Genomic DNA, 24,594 nt, shown 5'->3' on the forward strand with positions numbered 1-24,594 from the left:
GGCTGGGCACAGAGGGGAGCCCCAAGCCACGGGGCTCACAGGGGAGCACGTAGGGGGCCCTGACAGGCCAGGAGAGCAGCATGGGGACCCAGGGGGGTCCGGGCTCCCCGTGGCCGTGGAGGGGCTGGAGAGGCCGCCCCCCAGGCCGCCTCCGTGGACACTGCAGCCCAGGGGCCGCCGGTGAGTCTGGAGCCCCCCTGTGCCCCTGCTGGAGGCGGGACCCCTCGCTGGGCCTGGACACAAATTCCTGGAGACCCTTGAACTCGAGACTTTAACTTGGGGTCTTTGACGGCTCTCTGGGGGCTTCTGGGGGGGTGATGACACCCGGGAAGCGTGTCATGGTGGGACCTGGCCCTCTGCGCACCCCCCCCGCCCCGGCCTTGGGACTGGGAGGAGCCAGGAGGAGGGGTGCCGGGGCCGCATCCGACTGACCCAGCCCCATGGGCAGCTGCGCCCCCGCGGGCCCCGCGTTCTGCCCTCTGTCCAGGGCCATGAGGACGAGGGCCGCGCTGGCCCAGACCTGGCCCGACACAGCCGAGCCGCCGTCCTGCTATAAATACCCGCGTGAGTCAGAAAGGAAGGCGCCTCCAGCCAGAGCCCTGCGGCCGCCGCCCCCGTGGCCGCGACCTACTTTCCAGGCCAGAGCGGAGCTTCGGGGACGGCGGCCGCCCTTGCAGCCCGGTCTCTGCCTGCCCCGCGTGGGCGCCCCACCCGCCACGCTCCTGCCTCCCCCAGATGGCAGGCGCTGGCGAAGGGGCCCTCGGGGCGGCCTGGACGGGACAGCCTGGGCAGCCCGTCGCCCCCCAGCAGGCCTGGCTGTCCAGGGTCGCTTCCATGGACCCCGGCCTCTGGCCTCTGGGGCTGGCCCTGTGAGTGGCGGGACCGGCTTTGGGGCCCGGGCCCTGGGCTCCAGCTGAGAAGCTCTGCTGCCTGCCCAGTCCAGAGGACGCTTGGAGCCCACGTGTGTGCATGGCCAGGGGTCCCGGAGCAGCACCGCCCACTCCTCTCCCCTCCCGAGCACTGCTCCTGGGGGTGCTCGGCCCCCGTCCCTACAGGCGAGACTGCCAGGGCACCCGAGTGCTCAAAGGACTCAAGCGTGGGGACGTGTCCACGGCGTCTGCCTGAGGGACTCTGGGAGAAGCGTCAGCCACGCTCACTGGCCAGGCCCACAAGCCACGGTGTTGGGCTGTCCTGGGTGCGGCTGTCCACCAGGCCAGCTGGCCACTGCCCGCCCGCTCACCCAGCGTCCTGGGCACCCAGGCCACACGTCCAAGCTGCCGCAGGCTTGGGCTGTGCCCTTCTGTCCCTGGGGCTGTGGAGGGGGCTGTGGGGGAGGGGGGCTGTGGAGGGGGCAGTGGAGGGGGACAGGGGAGGGGATCCCCCAGTGGCCTCCTTAAGTGCCTGACCTGTCCCGTGTCACTGCTGCTCCATGACGTTCCAGGGCCATGACCGGACCCCAGCCCTGGACAGGTGGCCTGCCTTCCCTGTTCCTTCCCCACAAGCCTGACCTCGGCTGAGGGGGACCCTCCCGCCTGGCCCTGGCCCCCACCGGGAGGGCGGCCCACGGGTGCCCCACCGGGGACCAGCGTGCGGCCAGGGCCTGGTTCGCCTGTCCTGCAGTGGCCTGTCCCTGGGCCGCGAGCAGCAGCCAGCAGGGAGCAGACCTGGGGGGGCCGGCACCCGCCCCCCAGCCGCCCTCTAGCCTCACCGGCCGCGGCCCCTGCGCTCCTCGGCTGGGGGGGCCCGGCCGGCCAATCAGAGCGCGGCAGCCCCCCCAACCCCGCCCCGCCGGGGACTGGCTCAGCTGGGCGAGCCCCCTGGGGCGTCAGCCGCTCCCCTGGGGGACAGGCCAGGAGCGGCCACCCCAGCGCGAGGGTCGGGGCTCCGCTGCCGCCGGAGGTCGCCGAGCGCCCAGCTCCCCGCGAACGCGCGTTCACAGAGGGAGCGGCCGCAGCAGGGGGAGCCCGCGCCCCCCCCCCGCCGCACAGCGCCCCCCGCGCCCCCCGCGCCCCCCGCGCTGGGCCCTGCGCGCCTCCCGCGCGAGACGTCGTGCCGCCGCCCACCCGCAGCCGGGGCTCGCAGTGTCCCCTGAGCAGGCTGTGCGGGGGCCCGGGGCGGGGCGCGCCCCCGGAGGGTGCGAGGGGCCCCTCGGCTGCGCGTCCAGATGCACCGGCTGGGGGGGGGGCGGGGGGGCCTGCGCTGGGACGAGGCGGTGTCCAAGCCCAGCCCGGAGCGGGGCGCCAGGGCGCGTCCCCCCACGAGCCCGCTGGGCCTCCCCAGAGCCCCCCGCGCGCCCTCCCTGGCGGGGCTGGACATGAGGCCGCCCTCCCCTGTCCGCAGGGCCCACCAGGCCGTCCCGGTTATTCCCTCCCCCCCCACCTGCGCACGCCCCCTTCCCGCAGGCCCGTGGGGTCCTGGAGCGTGGCCAGCGTGGCCCCCGCTGCTCAGAGCAGTCGCGTCCACCCCACCTCACCCCCTGCCCCAGAACTGCCTGGCACCCGGAGCCACGCCGGGCCACCCGTCGGGGGCCGGGAGCCCCATCCGCAGGTGCAGCCACAGCCCTGCCACCTCAGGGCCACATGCCCGTCTCAGCCTGGCTCAGTGCTGGGCGGAGAGAGCTCGGGGCCGCAGTGGGCAGGACGGCAGCCCCTCTGGTGGCCATCCCAGTTCCAGAGGGTACCCAGAGCCCGTCGGGTCACAGATGGCAGAGTGGAGGCTGCGCCCCCGCGCCCTGTCGGGTGGAGGGTGCCCGGGGTGATCAGGTCTCTCCCACCCTCCCGCCCTTAGCATCGGTGCCCGACGCCTGTGAGCTCACACGCGGGCCTGATGGCGGCTCCCAGAGCGTGGTGGGGACACGTGAGGGGCCACCTGAGCCAGGGGACCGGCAGAGAAGGGCGGCCCAGGGGGAGGAGGGGCCGAGGACGGAAGGCGGAGGTCCCCGCAGTGGGGAGCAGCAGGGAAAGGCCAGAGAGCCCAGCCCCGGCCCCCAGCCCCCGGCCGCCTCACCACAAATGGTGCAGAAAGATCATTAAGAGCCTGAAAAAGCCACCGTGGGCCCAGGACTCCCCTTTGACTGGCTGCTCAGGTCACAGAGCACCTGCCCCCGCCTGCCGGCACCACCCAGGATCCTTGCGTGCAAGAAAGGGGTGGGGAACCCCACGCAGTGGCCTGGGCCGGGGGGCCACGGGCCCCAGAGTGCACAGCCCCTGCAACCGGCCAGGGAATGAGTCTGCCTGGGACCGGCCCTGCCCGCACCCCGGGGCACCCCGAGCAGCTGGCTCCTGGGCCCTGCGTCGGCCACGCTGTCAGGGCCCCGACTGGGACTGGGAGGAGCAGGGTCTGAATCCCTACCCCTGCAGGGCACCCCCAGTCATCAGGCCCCTCCCTCTGCCAGGCCTCTCCCCGCCTGCCCCTCGGACCTCCGTGAACCCCGCCAGCCCAGCCCACCACGCTGCCTCGAGCCGGGCAGCCCCCTCCAGGCCCTGGAGCTTCTTCTGGGACCCTTGCGTGAAGCCAGACAGCCACCAGCTGGGCACGGTGCATCTAAGCCCCTGGTGTCCCCACCGGGGCCCCACAGCCTCCGGGGGCCGGCAGCACAGACCTGCTCCAGTCCAGGGGTGACCACACTGACCACGGCCGCGTCCCCCGCGGGGAGACAGCCAGGCCCGGAGCGGGCAGGGTGGGGACGCTGGCCGCATTCTCCGACCCTCCGTCCAGCCCCACAGCCCTGCAGACGTCAAGGCCAAGTGCCCACAGGCCAGGCTGCTGGACAGCTGGGGAGGCTGCGGCGTGGCGACCTGGGGCTGGGGAGGTGCCTGGAGGAGGTGGGGGGTGCGCTGCCGCGGGGCTCGCTCAGTGGCACTGAGGCTCCGCCCAGAGCACAGGGCCTGTCCTGGTGCCCAGCTCGGCCTCCCTGGACGCAGCCGCCTCTCCAGGCAGGGCCCTGTCTCTTCATCCATGGAAGGGGGGCCTGGGGCTGGTCCGAGGCCGCTCCCTGGCGCCCCTGGGCCCCATGGCCACCCCGGCCGGAGCACAGAGGCGGGCGCTGTGGGAACGGACCCTGCCGTGCGGCCCCCACAAGCAGGCGGCGGCGGCACAGCCGCGTGGGAGCAGGAGTCAGGCGGCTTCCCAGCGCCTCAGGATGCCGGAGCCGGCGAAGAATGTCTGGGAACGGGAGCCGGGGCGGGGGGGCTTCCCGTCAGCCCAGGGCAGCCAGCCTCAGGAAAACAGGGCGGCAGATAAGGCGGCGCCCGCCCGGCCCCTGCTGACTTTGGCACGGCCCGCGCGGGCCACAGCGACTCGGGTCCAGACCCGACTTGCAGGCCCGGGGGCCCTGCCGCTCCTCGCCGCGGTCCCGGGCCCTGCTCCGGGATGAAGGGTTTGCAGCAGCCGGCAGACCAGCAGCCTGGGGGCCTCAGGGGGTCGGCCTTCCCTCTCCCGGCCTCTGTGCTGTCCAAGCCCGGCAGCACCTCAGTGATGGTCAGAGGGGGGCTCTGCCACGGGCAGCCTTGGCCCCGCCCCTGCCCTCCTGCTCATGGGGATCCTGGGCTGCAGGGGCCAAAGGCCGCGCCCGCGTCCACCTTGTGCGGCTCTGTCTTCCGTGGGGTGTTCCTCGCAGGCTCAGAGCTGACCCTGGCCTAGGAGCGCCAGGAAGTTGGTGCCCGTGGCCAGGAGGCAGGAGTGCCAAGCCCGGGGCGGGAGGGGTCAGCGGCGCCCCAAGGGACAACCACGGCTGCGGATGCCACACTGGCCAGGGCGACGGCCTGGGACAGCCAGGGCTTGGCAGGGTCGGGGACACCAGCCCCTGGCATGAGAGGTGTCCGTGAAGACGGGGCTGCGTGGGAGGCATGGCCCAGGGGACCCATGGGGTAGGTGCCTTCCTCCCCGACTGGGGCTCAGGCTGCCAGAGGCTCAGCTCGTGCTGGTGGTGGAAGCAAGCGCAGACTCCCCATGCCCGGCTGCAGCAGGCGGCAGAGCGGGGCGTCCGGGGCCCTGGGCAGAGCTCAGCCTGGCGATCTGGGGCGCAGTGGAGAGCCAGCTCCCAGGAGGCTGGGCCCAGATCAGCCCCGTTCTGCTCTGTCCCACCAGGGTCCACACCAGGTGCCCTGAAGGCCCCTCCGGCCAGCACTTCTGCCCACTGCGTGGAGGCAGCTCCTCCTGGCCCACCAGCCTCAGAGCCGCATGCACACATGCTCCCCCAGAGCCCCACAGTCCAGGGGCACAGTAGCCCCAGAACCCAGGGGCTGGGGCTTCCGCTTGAGGCGCCCTCACCGTCACCTCAGAGGCGGCAGCTGCGCCCCAGGCCAGTGTTGGGATCCTTTGAGAAAATGAGCTCCGAGAGCCGTGTGAGTGAGGACATGCGGGAGGCTCGCTCCAAAGGGGTCCAACTCCCCCCAAGCCCAGCTCCTCGCCGGGCCCCACCAGGCAGTGGACAGAGCCACTTGGTGTCACTGGTCACAGCCCTGCGTTGCCTGGTCCAGACTGCGGCAGGCCTCGGGACAGAGCCGGTCACCCAGGGCAGTGTCCCTGCCAGGGGCCGCAGCACTGTGCTGGGGCCGCTGGGGGACAAGCCGGGTCTGTGTCTTGACTGCTGGCCTCGTGGTCTCGTGGGCAGTGCCTGCTGGACACCGGCTGACTGCTAGAAGGCGCTGGGCGCACAAGGCCCCCTGACAAAACGCGTGCCGTTGGGTTCTTGTGTCACTAAAGCTGCAGGGAGATCTTCGTGGGGAGGGGATCTTCTGGGGGACCCTGATCTGCACCCACAGCTGTGCAGGGACGGCTCCGGCCCAGCTCAGTGGGAAGTGGACCCCAGGAGCTCTCAGCACTGGACACCCTGGTCAGCCCTGCCCGAGGCGCAGCCCCGCCTGCGTCCTTCCAACATGGACCTGCCAGTGTCGTCACTCCCAGGTTCTGCCATGTCTGCGCCATTGCCACCCAGAGCCAGGTGCACCTGCCTGTTCCTTCAGCAGCATCTGTGCCGGGCTGAACTCAGACACCTTCCCCGCGTCTCCACACTGAGGTCAGGGTCCCTGGCCAGGGCCAGCAGGGCCGGGGTCCAGAGGATTCTGAGGCTCCTGACCATTTCCGCTGGTCAGGTGAGTGTGGCGAGTAGCCCAGTTGCGAGGGCCCGTCCCCACCCCCTTGGCCCTGGCCCTCTCCTCCCCTCCAGCAGCCTCTCCATTGCCCGGGGCCACGCCAGCTCGCGCTTCTCAAGCCAGCCAAGTGGTCAGTCCTTACTCGGGGAGACTGGAGCCTGTGCCCACGCTGGTCCCTTTGACAGCTGTGGACACACTTTTTTTTAAAATATTTATTTATTTATGCATACAAGAACTGGGGTGCAGGCCAGAGGTGCGGGGGTGAGAGGACTCCCCAGAGACAGAGTGGGGAGCAGAACAGGCAGACTGACAAAATACACTGCTGAGGGGAGCGGCGGGGAGACAGGAGAGGTCTGCCGCGCTGTGTGGCCATCTCCCTGGCTGACTGGGAATCGAACCTGTGCTGCAGAGGCTGCGGATTGCTTCACAGCGCTGCGCTCAACCGCCTGCGCCACCAGGGAGGCCCTGGACACACTTTTTATGGTAGCATTCGACAAACTTGTTCTAAAGTCCACAAGAAAATACAAAGGGCCAAGACTAGCCAGAACAACTTTGAAAAAGAAAAACAAAGTTGGAGGACTTACACTACCTGACAGCAAGACTATAAAAATAGTAACTAAGGGTGTTTATATAAAGTTCAGAAACAGACCCACACACATATGGACAACTGATTTTTTGCAAAAATGCAAAGGCAGTTCAGTGGAGAAAAGGGAGTCTTTTCAACAAATGGTATAGGGACAACTGGGTGGCCATATGGAGGGACGTGGCCATTTATCTACACCCTGCACCATACGAAAAAGTTAACTTGAAATGGACCAAAGATCTAAATGCCAAATTATAAACCTTCTAGGAGAAAATCTTGTGACTTTGGATTAGGCCAAGAGTTCCTAGATTCAACACCCAAAGCATGACACATAAAAGAACAAAGTCAGAGGGCCTCCCCAGTGGCTCAAGGGGTTAAGCACAGCACTGTGAAGCAATCCACAGCCTCTGCAGCCCAGGGTTGATCCCCAGCCAGGGAGCTACCCACATGGCACAGCAGACCTCGCCTGCCTCCCTGCTGCTCCCCTCAGCAGTGGATTTCAGTAGGTCCACGTGCTCTGCTCCCCACTCTGTCTCTGGTGGATCCTCTCACCCCCTGCATCTCTGGCCTGTACTCCAGTTCTTGCATGCATACATAAATAAATCTTAAAAAAAAAAAAAAAAGAACAAACTGAGAAACTAGATCTCATCAGAATTTAAATTTTCTTCAAAACACACTAAGCAGAGAATGAAAAGAACAGGCAGAAACTGGCAGGAAATATTTGCAAACAATATGTCTGATAAGACTTACATCCAAAACAGGTAACTAACTCTCAAAACTGACTAATAAGAAAACTAATAATCCCTTTAAAATGGGCAGGGATCAGAACAGACAATTCCCGAAGAATTGTGGTACGGGTAGTAAACGGGGCACACAAAAGAATGCTCAACATCATCCATCAGAAGAAAATTAAACCAAGAGCGAGATGCACCATTCCCCTCTTAGAATGGCTAAAATTAAAAGGCCTGACAGTATCAAGTGCAGACAAGAATACGGAGCGATCCACACAGTGCTGGGGAGACTGTGAAACGGCGGGAGTACTTCTGAAAAACAGTTGGACCGTATCTTAAAAAGTTGAACATCTTAAGAAGTTCCTACCTGTTCCAGACACGTGAAAGCGTAAGACAGAGACTTGTACATAACTAACGTCCATGGCAGTGTTGTTCGTATTAGTCAAAAAACCCCGAAGCCCAAATGTCCATCAACAGGCCCAACAAGTGGACACCAGAGGATAAACAACGGTGGCCCGTGCACGGCGCGGAATCCTGCTCCGCGAGAAGCAGGCGGCGTGGTTCACATGTGCTGGGGCGCAGGGCGAGCCGCGTGGCCGCAGCAGCTCTCCAACTTCAGACTGCAGGGAAGGCAAGAGGGTCTTCAGTGGCAGCGAGCCGGCCGGCGGCTGCCTAGAGATGGGGGTGGCGTGTGGGCAGGGCCCTCATCCCCGGCGGGTGTCCCTGTTGGGGGGATGGGTCCTCGTGCGTACCCGCGCCCAAACCTGCCAAGTCCTGCGCTCACGGGTGTGGTAAGCGTGCGTCCACGTTTCCTCTGTGACACTGTGTCTGAATTTGGAAGAGCGACGCCAGCAAAATGGCAGCTTGAGGACAGTGAGGAGCAGGAGCCACAAAGGCAGGGAGAGCACCAGCAAGAACCCAAGACTCGCAGTGCGGGAGACAAAGAAAAGCAGCGATGTTTGGGTTTGTAAAGTGAGCTGTGTGGCATTTAAGCTTGCCCAGCTTCCATCTGCCCACACCACCCTCCTGGCATCTCTGGAGGGAGCTCGGCGCGGGGCTCCCCTCAAGCCCCGTCCCCAGAGATCCGCCATCATGACCTGTCAGCGGCCCCCGGGAGACGAAGGCGCACACCCGGGGGCGGGGGGACCAGCAGGGGAGGTCCGGGTGGCCACAGCAGGCTGGGCTGGCACTCGCAGCCGGGCCCCGGCGCCCCTGCCATCGGCCGCCAGCCTCCAGGCAGGTGGCAGGAGCAGGCTGAGCTGCCAGCTGAGGGACTGGAGGCTGAAATGCACCCCAATGCACAGAACCCCTCGGCAGAGGCTGGACGTCACTGCTCCCAGAGCTCTGAGGGAAACTCTCCAGTCGTCAGCTGACCACGAAGCCAGCCAGCCGAGGAGCGACGTCCGTGGAAACGGGCCTGGAGAGTTGGTTCAGAAAGCCGCTGAGCAACAGCAAACAGCAGCGACACGTGGGGGGGCCTGGTCGCCAGAGCTGCGCTCTGCTCAAGTGTCCCCAGGGGCGGGGGGAGGGGGAGGGAGGGAGAGACTCAAGGACTCGGATGCCACTGGCGGGAAATGAGCTCAGGGAGACCCTGGCGGGGCCAGACGTGGCCCCCAGACGCCCCTCAGCCGCTCGCAGGACGTTGGAGGACATCGAGGAGCCCGTGAAGAGCCCGCGGAGCGCCGGGGGCAGGCGCGGCCACGCAGCAGCACCCCCGGGAGAGGCTGCGACGAGGGCCCAACGGCAGCTCTGGAGCCGAAGCCTGTGGCAGGGTGCGGCGGGGCGTGGGGTGCAGCGGGGCGCGGGTGCGGCGGGGCGCGCCGTGCTGGGCCGGGCCGGGGCCAGGGCGGGTGGCGGGGGCCACGAGGACAGGCGCCGGCGGCCCCTGGCGGGCGAGGAGGCGCAGCCCGCAGACGACCCCAGGCTCCCTGCTCCGAGGCCCCGCGAGGCCGGGAGTTGGGGGGCCGGTTCCCAGGGGCCAGGCCCGTTCACCCAGCGGCTGCCACGCGGGCCGGGAAGGGTCTCGGGAGGAGCCGAGGACGGGGCGACTCCTCCGAGGCCGGGGGTCCGGGCGGGGAGGGAAAGACGCCCCGGGCTCCGCACAGGACCGGCCTCCGGCGTGCAGGACGCGCAGGGGAAGAAACAGAGCAAAGCCGGGGTGCAGGCACGAGGCCCGCGCCCTGCGGACACTGTGAACAGAGCGAGCGGGCCGGAGGCAACTCCTCAGCGAACCCAGATTTGCCGCGTGATGCACCCCGGCTCCTGGGCCGACGCCCAGAGGCTGCCGGGCAGCAGCGCCCCCCACGTGAGGGGCACCGATGCCATCAGCCCACCGGGCAGCACGCAGGGGGGCAGCACGGGGCGTGGCGGGGCCCACACCTCTGCCCTTCCCATAAGGCCCGGAGCAGGACGGCAGGTGTCCCAGAACCGCACACCCAGGCGGGAGGCCGGCCGCGGCGCTTCCTGCAGGCTGGGGGAGGGAGAGCAGGCGCCGGCGCTTGGAGCAGACCCGCTGGGCACGTCTGCAGACAACGGGAGCTCGGGCTGGGCGGCCTGGGAGACGCTTCACACCACCCTCCCCCGGGAGCCTGGACAGAGGACACCCAGGCCAGTCCAGGTCTTGGGCCACAAGCCTGGGCCCGGGGCCCAGTTTTACTCTGGTTTTGCACCGGGTGGGAAGCCGGCCTGGAGCATCTAGGGGCTGCCTGCAGACCTGGAGAGGCTTCACAGACAGGGGGTCGGGCTCACAAATTAGGGAAACTGAGGCTGGAGGGGCGGGACCATCCCAACACTCCTTTGGAGTGAACCCACCTCTGCAGACCCCCACCTGCCCCGAAGCTGCTGCCCCCAGGAGGCCAAGCAGCTGCTGTGTGTCCAGGCCTGGGACAGCAGGGGTGTCCAGAGAAGACAAGCGGGGGATCCCAGCTGGGGTCCAGGTTGGGACCGGGAGGGCCAGGCCGGGTCCTGGTGGCCTTTGCAGGGACAGCTCATGGGGGGTGCACCGGGGCCATCACTGCCCGGGACAGCTCTGCACGCATGTGGGAGGACTGGTCACTGCCTGGCAGGTTCTGAAGTGCCAGGGCCTTGACCCAGGGCTGAGTGGGCATCCCGGGGCCTGACTCTCAGAGCTGCTGGAGGGGCCACACGGCTGCCTCAGTCCTGGGGTTGGGGGCAGAACCGTGCCCGTGGAGCAGACGTGTCTCTGCTGGGCAGCCCCCTTTTACGGAGGCCAGGGAGGACCGGGCACCGGGTGAGGACCTGCCTGCGGCCTCAGGGCCAGGGCTGACAGGATCTGTCGAGAGAGGCCAGAGCCTACCACAGGACGCCTCGGCCAGCTCAGGAAGTGCATGACGCTGGGCGGCTCCAGAGTCTTTCCTTCTGGAAATTTCCAGATTCCCAGGCGTGCACAGGAGACATGCAGGCAAACCAGCCTCCAGGGAGGGGGCGAATCACGGGCAGCGGGGCCTGGGAAACAGGGCCCTGCAGCCCAGAGGCTGCGGCCGGGAGCTGCCTGCTGTCCACCCAGAGCCAGGCCCACCCGGGGTTCACTGGGCCCCACGGCCCGGGCAGCAGGCCTCCCTCTCTCCAGGCAGCTTGGGGAGCCCAGAGGCCAGGGGCCTCGCCCAAGCCCCAGGGCCCCAGCCAGAGCTGGCTCTGTGGCCTCGCAGCCCCCGCCCCCGAGCATCCCGGGCCTGGTGGCCCCCACGCCTCCCCGCAGACCCCAGACTGGCCCTGGGTCCCGGCCGGGGAGAGAGGCTGCCCGGATAGGCCCGCCCTGCACGGGGAGTGGGGTGTGGGGTGTGGGGAATCTGAGGACCCTCCCTGCGGCCCCCTCAGGGCCGGTGCTCAGGGCCGGGCAATCAGGAGGTGGGTAAATGCCCCTGCCTGTGCCGGCCCAGGAGGTCTCTCGAGGCCACCCCGTCCGTCCCCAGGGCTGCAGACACTGGAGCAGATGCCCGAGTTGGGCCGGCCCTGACACCCCCCGCCCCTCCCCCACATCTCGCTGAGGCAAACTAAAAATAAAAGGTACCGGGCCTTCCGGGGGCTTGAGCACTGCGCTGTGAAGCTGGCCACAGCCTCTGCAGCGCGGGTTCGATCCCGGGCCAGGGACAATCCCACACGGCGCGCAGACCTCTCCTGTCTCCCCGCTCTCCCCTCAGCAGTGGGTTTCAGTGGATCCACCTGTTCTGCTCCCTGCTCTGTCTCTGGGGAGTCCTCTCACCCCCACACCTCTGGCCTGTACCCCAGCTCTTGTATAAATGAAAAATAAATCTTTAAAAATAAATAAATTGCTGTGTGATACTCGGCCCGTGCTCCTGCTCTTAAAAAAATAAATAAATAAAAGGTGCCTCAGAAGCGGCAGCCCACGGGGCCCCCGCACCAGCTGCTTCCAGTCCAGGGGCTGGCAGGGGCCCCCCCAGCAGCTGGCAGGGCGGCCGGGCAGGACCCCCAGAGCCACGGTGCAGCCCCAGGGACCAGCCCCACCTGGAGTCTCTCCCCACACGAGGACACCTGGGCCCCTGCCCCCAAGCCATCAGTCGGGCGGGTGGAGGGGACTGGACAGGGTCTCTCCTCGTGGCCAGTGTGGTGGGGCCGGTCAGGCCCTGAATCCCCGCCCCGGGCTGCAGGCCCCCTGGGACACTCCCCAGGGACTAGGTGTCTGCGGAGACGCGTCCTGCCAGGGCTGGTGCTGGGAGGCAGCGGGGGCACCCCTGGGGGCACGGGCCCTCACCCGCAGCGGTGCCTGGGCTAGGAGGGATGACGGAGGCAGAGACCCCCAACAAGCCGGTGTGGGGACAGAGTCTGCCACTGGCCTTGGGCCCTGGCCAGCTGGGCCGTCCCCGGAGCCTACAGCCCTGCCTGGCCCGGGCCAGGCCCGTCTGTCTCCACTGTCATCTCGCCCGTCGGCCCCCTGCCCAGCGGGCAGAGCCCAGCGGTCTGGGGGACGGCCTCCGCTCGAGGGGGCATTCTCCCTGACTCGGTGCCGGCCACTCCCAGGCATGGCGCCCCGCCAGGACACAGGCTGTTCCTGCCGCTTCCGCAGGGTGTTTGTCTCGGCACCGTCTGAGGGGCAGGCTCTGCAGGGCACCGGCGCCCCCCGCAGGCAGGCGGGAGAGGTCCCTGGGCACCCAGTACAGAGGGGCCCCTCCCTGGCACGCGGCGCTGGTCATTGCCCTCCCAGCCCTGGGCCTGGGCCGAGTCGGGGCGGAGGCCACTTTGCGGGGGGCCCGCGGCACACGCACCCCAGCCCCCCACGCGCCGTGTAGAGATGCCAGACACCTGAGGATCCACGGAGCAAGCTGGAGATTGCTGACGGCCTACGAGTCAGGCCCAGCGCCCGGCCCCCTGCCCGCCCCGGCCACCAGGCCGGGCCGACCGACGGGGCTGCAGGGCCGAGATGGCCACTAGGCACAAGATCGTGCCTGGACGTCAGGCCCCTCACCCGCCCAGGCCCTCAGCACCAGCAAGGGGGCTGGGCGCCAGACGGAGCCCACACCCCTCGGTTCAGGCCCCTCACGGGCGGGCAGGTGTCTCTGAGCCGACAGCGGGGGGGCGGGGGGCACCACCCTGCCTCTGGACTCGGGTACACGGAGTGAGCCCCTGAAGGGCAGTGCAGGCCCCACATGTCCCTGCGAGCCAGGCCTGCCTGAGGGCGCCTGATGGCCGCTCCCGGGCCTCGAGCTGGGCTCCAAGCCTGCTCCCGTGGGGGCGCCGGCCACACCCAGCAAGAGTAGTTTCAAGTTGTTTCCTTCGGTGTTGGGGGACCCTGCGCTTGGGGGATTCTGTCTGCAGCCAGCTCCCCGGATGGGGCAGAGGAGGGGTCCTACACGGCCCCGCATGGCTGTGAACACTCTTGGGCACCAGCCCTGGATGAGGGGGCCCGAAGAACCCCCACCCCCTCCCCAAATCACCAGCAGATGAAAGGCCCTGGGCAGCCAGGCCCTTGACTGCCTGGCGCGGGGCAGGGGCAGGGGCGGGGCGGGCGCGGCAGCCATGCAGGCGCTGGTGCTGGAGGCCCGCTGTGGCCTGTCTGCCCAGCAGCCGCGTTCTCTCTGCTGCTCCCCGAGCTGGCCTTTCTCGCACCCCCCAGCTGAGCGCAGCTCAAGTGATCTCTTACTGCCTCCTGCCTGCAAGGGCAACACTGAAGAGGAGCCGGATGGGCTGCCAGGGAGGCCTCCTCTAGCCTCCGGCTCCCATCTTCCCTCCAGGGCCTGCTGCCCAGCTCCCTCCCTCGGCCTCAGCTCCTAGAACCCCTCCCTTGAGCCCTGCTGGGATGCTGCCTGCGCTCCTGGGAGGCAGCAACACCCTGCCTGGGCACCAGAGGTGTCCAGTCAGCTGGGTTGATGTTGGGGGTCAGCTCCTTGGCCTCCAGGCAGCCCCCCACTCCTGCCAGGAGCCCTGCCCTCAGTCCCCTCCTCACAGCCACCCTCCCCTGCAGGCCCGTCACAAGCGGCCTTTACTTTTCGGGCCACCGCTCTGGGGGCCTGCTCGGCCTCCCCCCAGGTGTCCCACGGGAGCCTGGCGGCCCTTCGTGATCTGGGCCACCCCTGCCCACCTGGGGCAGTGGCTGCAGGGGCCTTGGGGACAGGGTGGGCTTGGGGCAGAGACTGGCCGGCTGCCCGGCCCCTTTGGAGCCCGCGCTCGGTCTCGCGTCTCAGTCCTGCGATCCTGGGCTGGCTGAGGCGCAATGGAGACACCCCATTATGCCCGAGGGCAGGCTGGGGCCGGGCTGTGTCCCTGGGCAGAGGGGATGTCTCGCTGGGGCAGCGCCTGCCTGCCCAGCACTGCCCCCTGGTGCCCCACACCGGGTCCCGAGGCCACGACGGCCATCCCGCACCCAGGCGCGGGGCGCTCTCCACGCCAGGGCGGGGCAGCACGGGGCGAAGCCCGGAAGGCTGCGTCGTCTCCACCGACAGCCTGGCAGCAGGGCGGCGGTGCCATCAGCCGCAGAGGAATGTCCTAGTGCCCACCCGCCCGCCGCCGCTGCCCCGCCCCCGGCCCGCAAGGGCAGACTGCGCGGGGCCGTGGGCAAGGAGGGCCGTCCGCTGCGACCCTGACCTCGGCCCCCAGCCACTGTGTGGCCACAGCCCCGCCAGGCCTGTCTGGGCCTGCCCGGGCCCGCCGGCTCCTCCTGCTGCACCCACCATGGCGCGGCCGTTACCGGGAAAGGACCCAAGAGCCCGGGCAGGGCCGCCGGGGGCAGGCTCAGGCGGCAGCTGCGGCCCCCACCGCCCGAGACCCCCTCCAGGCGGGGATGCCCCTTGCCCGCACCACACCCGCGGGCCTGGCGCCGGGCCACAGGGGCTGGCTTAGAGCCGGCGCGTCCTGCCAGTGGCCCTCTGGGCAGCGGCTCCCCGCTTCCCTCCAGCACCGCCTGGGCAGCTGCCAGCTCTGCTGGGTCCCCCCGGAGGCTGGGCAAGAGCCGGCAGCCACCCGGGGGACAAGGCCCTTCTGCCCCCACCCTGCCGGCCGCAGGGGCCCGGGCGCCCCGGCAGAGGTCAGAAGCCTGAGCAGGGCTTGGGGGAACGGGCGGGTGTCCCCGCCCCGGCGGTCAGCGCAGCCCTGAGGACCAGCCCACGCGTGCCAGGGTCATCCCCGCCGGGGCCGGCGCCACGCCCCACAGCCCGCCCCGACCCCAACTCTCACCTCACTGCAAAAATAGGTCTTTATTCACAGCCCCCTCGCCGGGGCCGCGCTGAAGGCGCCGTGGAGCACAGCACCGTGCCGACCACGCCCTGCTCCCGGACGAGGCCCCGTGGGTGGACGCCAGAGGTTCTCGCCCAGGACCCGGACCTAGCGGAGGCCGAGTCCCGCCCAAGGCCGAGGCAGGTGCGCTGGCCGGCACTGCATCTGGGAGGCCCGGGCGGCAGCCTCCTGCCTCGGCCCGCAGTACGGGGCGCCCCCCGGGCTGGAGCTGCTGCTGCTGGGGCCCCTCCACGGGTGAGGCTTCTGCAGGCCCCGGCTGGAGCGGCCAGCAGCAGCCCCGCTCCCGGGTGCGCAGGGGACAGCCAGGGAGCAACAGCGGGGCATAGGGGAGCTGCTGGGACAAGGGGGTGGAGGGTGGAATGGGGCAGCCCCCCACGACAGCCCTGTGAGTACACCCGCTGGGCAAGGGTGTGGCTTCAGCTGAGCCCAGGCCACGCAGGAGCCTGGAGGCCGCACGGCTGGCAGCAGGGAGGGAGCGCCGTGGCACCGTCACTCTGGCGCAGCACAGCCCGCGGCCTCGCTGCAGCGGCGACACAGGGGCCCCAAGCGTGTCGTCCTCGGGGCCCACGGAGCCGCCCCAGTCCAGTCAGAGCTGGGGGTTGTCCAGCTGCAGCTGCTGGGCCAGCTGCTCTCCGATGGCCAGTAGGGGGCTGGCTCTGTAGGTGGGACTGGCCAGTAGCTCCTGAAAACGCGTCGTTTCTTCCTCGCTGCAAGAGCCGAGTCAGAGTTAGCACGCCCGGGGCTGGGGAGGGCACAGGCCAGCAGGCCCTGCCTTGCTCACCCCACGCAGCCTGGACACCCAGCAGGCGGGCCAGGCCCGGGGGCCAAGGAGTCACTACAGCGAGGAGCAGGGTGTGGGTCCCACGGGACACTGGTGAAGGTCTAGCCAGGTCATGCCTGGGCTGGGCAGTGGCTCCTCTGGTCACACAGGGCCTGGAGCAGCCAAGTTCACGGTGGTACTCACAACAGGGCTGCCCCCGGGCCCCAGAAGCAGGTGACCTTGACGGGCACCACTGCTGTGGAGGAGGGGGGAGTGGCGGGGCTGGCCACAGCGGGGTGTGAGCCCAGGCCCCGGGGACTGCTGCTCTGTGGCCGCTGGGCCCGGGGCAGGGCAGACATGGTTGCGCTGTGACGAGGGGCATGCTGGGGGCAGGACGGTGGATGTGGGCAGGAAAGAGTATGGCAGGAACCAGGGAGGGGGCTCCGGGACAAGCCGGGGGTGGTGGGAGGGCTCCGGCTTCTTGACTGCAACAGGGAGACCCTCAAGTCCCCTGGATCACCGAGTGCCAGGGCCGGGCCCAAGGGCAGCGCCCAAGCACTAAAGCACTCTCTATTCTGGCAGAGGCTGCTCCCTCACGTCCTGGGGTGGGGGTCGGGGCCTCCTGACCCCCGGAAACGGGCTGTGCCCAGAGCAGGCCCCACGCAGCAGCCCCCACAGTGCAGACGGCTGGGACACGGCCACCACCAGAGGCGGGGGATACTCACAGGAGCTGCAGCCGCTGTGCGGCGCTCATGCGGCTCAGCTCGGTGGGCCGAGGCTTGGCGCTGGCTCTGGCGCTGCGGGCAGAGAGGCGGGTCAGTGGCAGGGAGGCTGCTCGGAGCCGGCAGGGGATCCCGGACAGGGCAGGGACAGGCCGAGGCCCAACACCTCGACTGCGCCTCCCGCCAGAGGCCCCATCTTTACCTTTACCCACTTTCAAACCACGACAGCGGCCCCTCCCCCCCAGCAGCCGCCCCGTCTCTGACACGCCAGGCCGGGGCCTAGGGGTGGCCAGCTTGGGCCTAGGGATCTGTCCTGTGAGGGGTGCCCAGTTCCTCCGGGCACGTCCACGCTATCCAGTCCAGTCAGCCCAGGCCAAGGGCGCCCGGTCAGGGGCCGGGGCAGCCACGTCCCGCACAGCGGACCTGACACTGGGCTGCCCGAGGGTCCTGGCCACCGAGGACCGGCTGCCTAGGGCGCCTCTTCACGGACAAGCGCGGCTGCCGCGTAGCCTCCGGTGGGCTGGCTCTGCGGTTGGCCATGGCGCCCACTCCGTGCGGGCCTGCCCGGGGCTCAGACCCGGGGCTCCCCCCCCACTCTGCCTCGGACAGACCTCAACCCGCCTCTCCACCCAGGCCCCGCCCCGGGCCTCTGCTGTGGGTTGATCTAATTCACCCCCTCACCACGAGCCAGGGTGACGGGCCTCTCCAGGCCTGTGTGTCCATCCGCAACGGACGAGCAGGCCCTGGCCAGAGACCCTGCCCCAGAGGACGGTGGGCAGGGGAGGACACGGTGGGGGGACCCTCCAGCCCGCCCGTCAGAGGCCGGGGGGTGAGAAACTGTCCCAGCGAGAGGGGCCGCGGGGGACTGACCAGAAGATCCCGACGGGGCCCGGGGAGACCGGGGCCTCCCCACACACGGGCTCGGGGCTCCCAGTGCAGCCGGCGGGCCTGGGGACACAGCCGACCCGCTGCTGCCGGCCTGGGGCTGGGGGCTGGTGTGGGGGCCAGATACCCTTTTTGTCTGCAAAGCAGCTACCGTTAGGAAGTAACATCCATTCACGCCCCCGCGCCCCGCCGGAGCGGACGGCCAGAGGCTCGGGGCCGGGACAGCTGGGAAGGGCCCGCACAGGCAACCACACACCCGGGGAGCCGGCAGCCAGGCAGGGGCCCCGCATTCCTCTGGGGCCTGCTGGCCGGGGATTATCCCGACCCCCCCGCTGCCCGGAGCTGGAGCACATTTTTCAGATGAGAAAACTTCACGCAGGAGACCCCAGAGCGGGGTCACATTTTTGTGCAAGCACCAGGAATGGAATCTGCTCCGCAGGCCGGGGCTCCCGGTCTGGACCACGTGCTCGAGCGCCCCCCGCCAGGCCCCTCCCGCGCTCAGCCCAGCGTCCCCAACAGGCCGCCAGCGCCTGCCCCGGCGGCCGCACAGGCAAAGCAGGTCCCCCAGGAAGGCGCAGGTCCCCCAGCAGTGACCAGGGCCCTCGGCGGGCCTGCCTCTGCCCCGGGGAGCTGGACCCACAGCCGGGCCCCGTGCACCAGCCCCCCAGAGACCACCCGGCCCGGGGAGACCACCGGAGGTGTGGTCGGGGGTGGGACGGTGGGAGTCGGGTCAGGACAGCCGCGTGCAGCCCGCCCCGGCCTGAGCCGCCCTCCACGCCGCTGGCCACTCACCCTCGGGTGCGCTGCCGCCGGCCGCCGGCCTCCAGCTGCAGCAGCTCGGGGAGGGCGTCCCTCAGGGGCTGCAGGTCGCCCACCACGGCCGTGGCTCTGCGCCGCTGCTCAGCCCGGTGCGCCTGCTGGGCCAGCTCCAGGGCCTGGATCTCTGGGGAAGGTGGCACGTGAGCCCAGCAAGGCCCCCTGCCGCCCCCAACACTCCTCCCTGGAAGCTGGGGGGAGGGGAGGCTGGAGCTACTCTCTCCCCGTAATCACAGAGGCGCTGCAGGCTGCAAGCGGGAGGCTTCTCTAGAGCAAGGACCAGGCTGGAGGCGCCCGTGGGTGGAGGGAGGGGCGGGGGAGTCAGACCCAGAGCGGTCCCTGGGGGCCGGGCAGCCGCTCCTCCTGTGTGTGGTGCCTCGGGGCGCAAACAGCAGGGGGCGCGGCCAGGCGGGCAGCAGCCCAAAGGGGGCTCTCGGAGGCGGCTAGCCTGGTGGTGGGGCGGGGGCAGCGCGGCCAGGGCAGAGCCCCGGGAGGGGTGCAGAGCAAAGTGGGGCGCAGAGACAAGGCGGTGGCTGTCCAGGGCCGCGGCTGCTGTGCCAGATGGGCCCCGAGGGGCTCGGCCTTGGGGTTGGAATTTCACTTAGAAACATCTTGAAGCTGCCCACACAACACGAGCTCAGACGCGTGACCTGTGCCGGCTGCTGGCCATGTGCAGGCCTGGCCGAGGCTGACCGTGCAGGTCCCATGTCCATTTGCCCCGCCCCAGGGTCCTCAGAGAGAAATAGACGCTGCCGAGCTGGCCAGGACGCCCTCTGCCCTGTGCGGGCACCGGGCTCGCTGGGCCCTAAGCAGCCAGCCTCTGGCCGCGTCGGCACGGGGAGGCAAGGCCACCGCCACCCCCGGAGAAAGCACAGCAGGAAGGAGCCCACCAGCACCACCCCGGCCCCTCGGGGTCAGACCCTCCTGCAGCCCTATTCTCTGCAGTGGGCCGGGGCGCGGCTATCCCCACGGCACCCCGGGTCACCTGGCCGCCGCCCGGCCTATGAGCGCTTCCTCCTGGCCTGGCCCTTCCGGCTCTTAACCCCGGAGACCCACCTGACGAGCGGGTCCTACCAGCGACACCAACGTGTCTCCCAGACCTTTGCTCTGAGTCTGAGGGGCCAGGTGGGTGATGCAGCCTGTTTTGCTTAAGAAAACTCTACCCTGGACCTCCCCAGTGGCGCAGCAGGTTGAGCACAGCCTGTGAAGCTGTCCACAGCCTCTGCAGCGCGGGTTCGATACCCGGCCAGCCAGGGAGCGACCCACAGGGCGCAGCAGACCTCTCCTGTCTCCCCGCTGCTCCCCCAGCAGTGTATTTCATCAGTCTGCCTGTTCTGCTCCCCGCTCTGGCTCTGGCTCATCCTCTCGCCCTCTGGTGCCTCTGGCCTGTGCCCAGCTCTTGTACAACAAATAAATAATCTTAAAAAAAAAAAGAAAGAAAGAAAAAGAAAACCCTGCCCGACTCCAAGTCGCGGAGCAGAGCTAGGCTGGGGTCCAGACACTCGGGCGTCCTGGTGCTGCTGCTTTACAAAGACTCTCCCTTCCTCGTCCAGCTGCTCTGGGTTCTTGTGAAGAAGCGCTGGCCTCCAAGTGTGGCCTGTGACCCGCCTCTCCCACCCCACACCCCCAGGAGGGCCAGCTGGCGCTCTAGGCCGGCCTCGCCGAGGACTGGCACCCCGTGCTTCTGGCTTAAGGTGGCATCAACACCCCAGGTCCTTTCCATGCAGTCCCCACAGGAGAAACAACACCCCCTCAGGGACCACCCAAACGTAACAGAAGGCAAGAAACTAATAACTGGGGAAGAAAACAGCAAGTTTCCATGAACAACGTGAACCACACGCTTCACGCCTTCCAAGAAAACAATCATCACAGACCGCGCTTTAGCTGAGCACGCAAAGCAGCGATCCCGAGTTAACCCTGTAGGCCGCAGGCCTAGGGGGGCCACGGCGAGGCACCCCCAGACCCCACTGGAGCCGCGACCTGCTGGCCAGAGACAGCCTGCCCACCCCGTCGCCCCCACACACCCACGCACAAGGGCCCCAGAGGCCTCCATGGGCCGACTTACTCTGCAGCCAGCTGGCGCGCCTCAGCCTCAGCCTCTCCTTCTTGGGCAGCACGGCCTTGGGCTCTGCACCTGGGGACGAGGGACGAGAGACACGGGTGAGAGGTGTCCGCAGGCCAGGGCCCCTGGAGAGCTCTGAAGCCCCACCCAAGACCTGCTCTGCCCCAAAGCCACAGCCTCACAGGAGGCAGGCAGGTCTGCAGTGGCTGGGGGTCTGGGGGCCCATCCTCCCCCGGCCCGGCCCCGCCCAGACCCTCCCGGCCCAATGCAACAGGCAGCTGCTCTTCCGGGAACTCTCAGACTCGTGCAGAGAGAGAGCAGCAGCAGGGAGCCCCGAGGGCTGCGCACCCCCAGCTTCATCCACCATCCCCGAATCTGAGGGCGGACCCAGAAGCACCCCCTCTGTCCTGAGGCTCCAGCTGCACAGGACACCAGCTCCCCCACAGCCCTGACCCAGACCCACCTCGCCACCTTCGCTCCCCAAGTTGCTCTGAGACCTGGGGTGCAGACGCAGAAGGAAAGTGAGCCCTGCCTCCGGGCGGCAGAGGGTGGAGAGGCCCAAGGCCAGCCAGCCCCTGCTCCAGGCTCTGCCGCCCCCTGCTGGGCACGGCCGCACCTGCACTGCAGCTGGGGGCCAGCCCCGGCTCGGGCGGCTCAGGCAGCGCCTCTCTGCGGGGTCTCAGCAGGGAGAGGAGGCGGCACCCTGTGTCCCTGCAGCCTGGCCTCCTCCCAGGGCCGAGTCCGGGGGGACATGCTGCCCAGCCCAGGCCGCACACCAGAGGACAGCGCGGGCTGACTTCCAGCCGCTGCCCACAAGAACCGGAGCGACAGGACTGGCAGGGGTGCTCCTGGGCCAGCCGCGCCCCAAGCTCTGCAGCCCCCCCCACCCGCCTGGGAACAAGCGGAGTGCATTCCACTCAGGGAAGATGCCACCAGCAAGCACCACAGTGCCCAACTGGCCCTGACGTCCCAGCAAGAACGCCAGCAGGGACGCCAGCAGGAGCAGAGGTGCAGAGAGAGGCCCTGCTGCGGTGCCCCCCCACGCCCCTCCCCTGTTCCCCCAGGCAGCAGCCTTCCCAGGGCGCCGTGGCCAGGCAGCTCCAGGTAGCCGTGCTCTCCCTGCCCGGCGGCCTCTGAGCAGCAGCTGGTCAGCAGGTGCCGCGTGCCCCCAGAAGGCAGCACTAATGAGGCCAGAACACAGAGGGGCCCAAGTGGCCAGGTGAGCCCGGAGCTCGGGGGCACCTGGACCCCTCGGGCCACCAGGGGCCTCGCTCACCCCTTGGTCCCGTCCACGTCACTGTGTGACACCTTCCACGGCCACCCCTCACCCAGAGCCCAAACAGGCGTCACAGGTAAGACGTAACGCAGGCCAGGGCGACCAGGCCAGGATCTGCTCTGCTCCCCAACCCAGGCCGCCTCTGCAGACACGCCCGTCTCCTGCTGTAGGGCATTCTGACGCCTGAGGACGCTCCTCCCCACAGGAGATGCCCCTGGACCAGCCCACAAGCACCTCAGGTCTCCGGAGCAGCACGGGGCACCCCGGGGCTTCCCCTGAGCATCTCCAGTCCTTGCAGACAAGCATCTCAGAAGGGAAGGAAACTGAGCCCCTTCTTCTCCCCTCTAGAGGTTTTCAGCGACCCCCCCTTCCAACTGGGCCCACAGGCCTCAGGGCAGGCGGCAGCGCTGGAGAAGGGCGGGGCCTGCACCACACAAAGCCCACTGGGTCTGGAAGGCGTCTCAACACCCCGGCACACAGGCCCCTGCGTCCAGGACACAGCTCCGCGCAGAAAGTCCGGACAGCCTGGCAGCGCACCAGTGAGCAGACGGAGAAGCCTTCCTGGCCCCCCTCCTGACCAAAAGCAGACCTCAGAGGAGTGGGGGCGCACGGACTCACCCCCAGATGGCTAGTGCGGAGGCCCTGCTGAGCGCTCAGAGCACTCCCGCTCACCTGCTGCTCTGCGCTGGGCCCTGGAAAGGCACCCGGAGGGTGGGGGAGGCCCGGTGGTCTCCCTGCCCTGCTGCGAGATGAAAATCAAAACCTCCCAGCCGTCACCCACAGCCTGAGGAGCACTCACAGCTGGGCTGGCACCCGACACCCTGGTGGGGTGGGGGCCGAGCATGTGGGGGGCAGGAGTGGGGGTGGTGAGAGACCAGCACCAACGCACACCTCGCTCGACACTGCAAGGGGCGCCGTGCCCGACAGGGGTGCACCTGCCACTCACCAGAGGGCCCGGCACAGAGAGGGTGCGAGACCCTAGCCCCGTGGTCAGAGGAACACCCCCGGAGACGGCGCGAGGCGGCCTCCCTACTCCTCGCACAGCACGCGGGCGCCCCACGCCCTGCAGGCGCAGCAGGCGGCAGAGGGCTGCCCAGGGAGGCTCGCCCTGCCCTTCCCAGGTTACAGGTCTCTAAGTTCTTCTGGAAGAGAACCTCCAGGAAAGAACAGGCTGGCTCAAAATTCGCCCTGAACAGAAATCACCCCGAAGCCGGCAGGGCGGTGGGGTGCGGCTGCGGGCTGCCCCGGGCAGTACCTGTCCCGAGGGAAGCGACGCTCTGCGAGTCCAGGTCCAGCCGCTGCACCAGGGCGCCGGGCTCGATCTGGGTCCCGGCGAAGATGCCGGTGGGCTCGGGCGCCCGGGCCTGCGGGGCAGAGGAGCCGTGAGGCGGCCGCGCCGGGCAGCCTGGCCCCAGGGCAGCGCCGAGGCGGTGACCCCCAGGCCCCGCGGCGCCCCTGCGCCCCGTTCCCCAGCCCCGCGCCCGCGCCTCGCCCCGGGCCCCGCGCCCCCCGCCAGCCCAGGCCGGGGCCCCGCGCGGGCTCCTCGCTCCGGAGCGGCCCCGGGGGCAGGAGCGGCCTCCGCGCCCGCCGGCTGCGAGTCTCCGGCTCCGGGCGGCCCGCGCGGGGGCTCCCGCGGCCTGAGCGCGCGAACAGCCGGCCCGGCAGGCGCGGCGGCCCCGGGTCCCGGCCGCGCCGCCCGCCCCGCGCCGCCCGCACCCCCGCACCCCGGCCCGCTTACCTGCGCCCCGGCCCCGCCGGCCGCGGCCGGGGGCAGCGCCGCCTCCCGGGCCGGGGGCGCGGCCGGGCCCGCGGGCCTCACGGCCGCCGGGTGCACGCGCGCCCGCAGCCCCCGCACCTTGCCCATGCGGCGTCCGCCCGGCCGGCCCGCGGGAAACACGCGCCGCCGCGCGAGAGTTCCGCGCGCCGCCCCGCGCCCGACTGCGCAGGCGCCCGGGCCGGGCGGGGCGGGGCGGGCGGGGCGGGGCGGGGCCGCGCGTCCTGGCCACGCCCCGGCAGGTGCGGACGGGCGCTCGGCGCAAGGCCTCCCCCTCGTGGCCGGCAGCCGGGGCCGCAGCGCGCGCCGCGGCCGGGCGGGTGGAAGGGGCGGCCGGGGTGCTCGCGTGCGCCGCCCTGCGCCTTCGGGGCGCGGGGGGCGGGAACCCCGGGGCCGGCGGCGAGTCCCGGGGGTGCGCCCTGTTGGAAGGGGCGGGGCCGGAGCAGCGCCCCGTCCGCCCACGGCCTCGACCGGCCTCGGGGCGCGGGCGCGGGGCGCGGGGCGCGGGCGGGGCAGACGCGCCAGGTCCGGCCCGCGGGGGCTGGGCCCGGCTCCCCCCCGCACGCTTCGTGGCGGGCAGGGGCGGCCGAGGCGCAGGGACCCGGACCCGAGCCCGGCCTCCCCTTGCGAGGACCCGCAAGGCTCGGCGGCGGCGGGCGCGGAGCGGCAGGCGGGGTGCGGGCCTGGGCGCCCCGGCGGCCCCCGGAGGCGGCGACCTCCCCCCGCCACCCGGCCGCGCCAACGCCCGCGCGCCTCGCCTGCCCCGCGCCTGCCCGCGCCTGCCCCGCGCCTGCCCGCGCCTGCCCCGCGCCTGCCCGCGCCTGCCCCGCGCCTGCCCCGCGCCTGCCCGCGCCTGCCCCGCGCCTGCCCCGCGCCTGCCCCGCGCCTGCCCGCGCCTGCCCCGCGCCTGCCCGCGCCTGCCCGCGCCTGCCCGCGCCTGCCCGCGGCCGTGAGCCCGAGGCTCCCCGCAGGAGGACACGCGCAAGACCCGCAGCCGCAGGAGCCCCAGGGGGCGCCGCCCTCCAGCGCCCGCGGGGCGCATTCGCCCTGCCGTGGACAGACAGACCCCGCGGGCGCGGGCAGTGGTCAGAGAGCGCGCGCCCGGGCCTGTGGCCAGCAGGGGCCCCGCGCGGGCGGGCGGGAAGCTCAGGGCGGTTCTCTGTGGACCTGGGCAGCCGGGGAA

General features: G+C 70.0%; 1 protein-coding gene across 1 annotated transcript; it reads right to left on the bottom strand.

Annotated features, from left to right (window-relative positions):
• Positions 1-15,692: 15,692 nt before the first annotated feature.
• SLX9 (SLX9 ribosome biogenesis factor) lies at positions 15,693-23,501 on the bottom strand. Its single transcript, XM_037524767.2, has 6 exons — positions 23,376-23,501; positions 22,893-23,001; positions 20,365-20,433; positions 18,276-18,426; positions 16,602-16,673; positions 15,693-15,823 (listed from the first exon to the last, which is right to left on the bottom strand). The coding sequence occupies exons 1-6, from the start codon at positions 23,499-23,501 to the stop codon at positions 15,703-15,705; spliced, it is 648 nt and encodes a 215-aa protein (XP_037380664.1). The 3' UTR covers positions 15,693-15,702.
• Between the last annotated feature and the right edge of the window lie 1,093 nt (positions 23,502-24,594).

The sequence above is a fragment of the Talpa occidentalis genome, unplaced genomic scaffold (genome assembly GCF_014898055.3).
Source record: "Talpa occidentalis isolate TD23 unplaced genomic scaffold, MPIMG_talOcc4v2.1 talOcc4.4, whole genome shotgun sequence".
NCBI lineage: Eukaryota > Metazoa > Chordata > Mammalia > Eulipotyphla > Talpidae > Talpa > Talpa occidentalis.

Excerpts from the sequence above, each read along its gene's own strand:
- SLX9 (XM_037524767.2), bottom strand. The coding sequence starts at position 23,501 with ATGGGCAAGGTGCGGGGGCTGCGGGCGCGCGTGCACCCGGCGGCCGTG. Across the intron at positions 18,427-20,364 it reads GCGCGCCAGCTGGCTGCAGA|AGATCCAGGCCCTGGAGCTG; the intron begins GTAAGTCGGCCC and ends CACCTTCCCCAG. Across the intron at positions 15,824-16,601 it reads GCACAGCGGCTGCAGCTCCT|CGAGGAAGAAACGACGCGTT; the intron begins GTGAGTATCCCC and ends CGGCTCTTGCAG.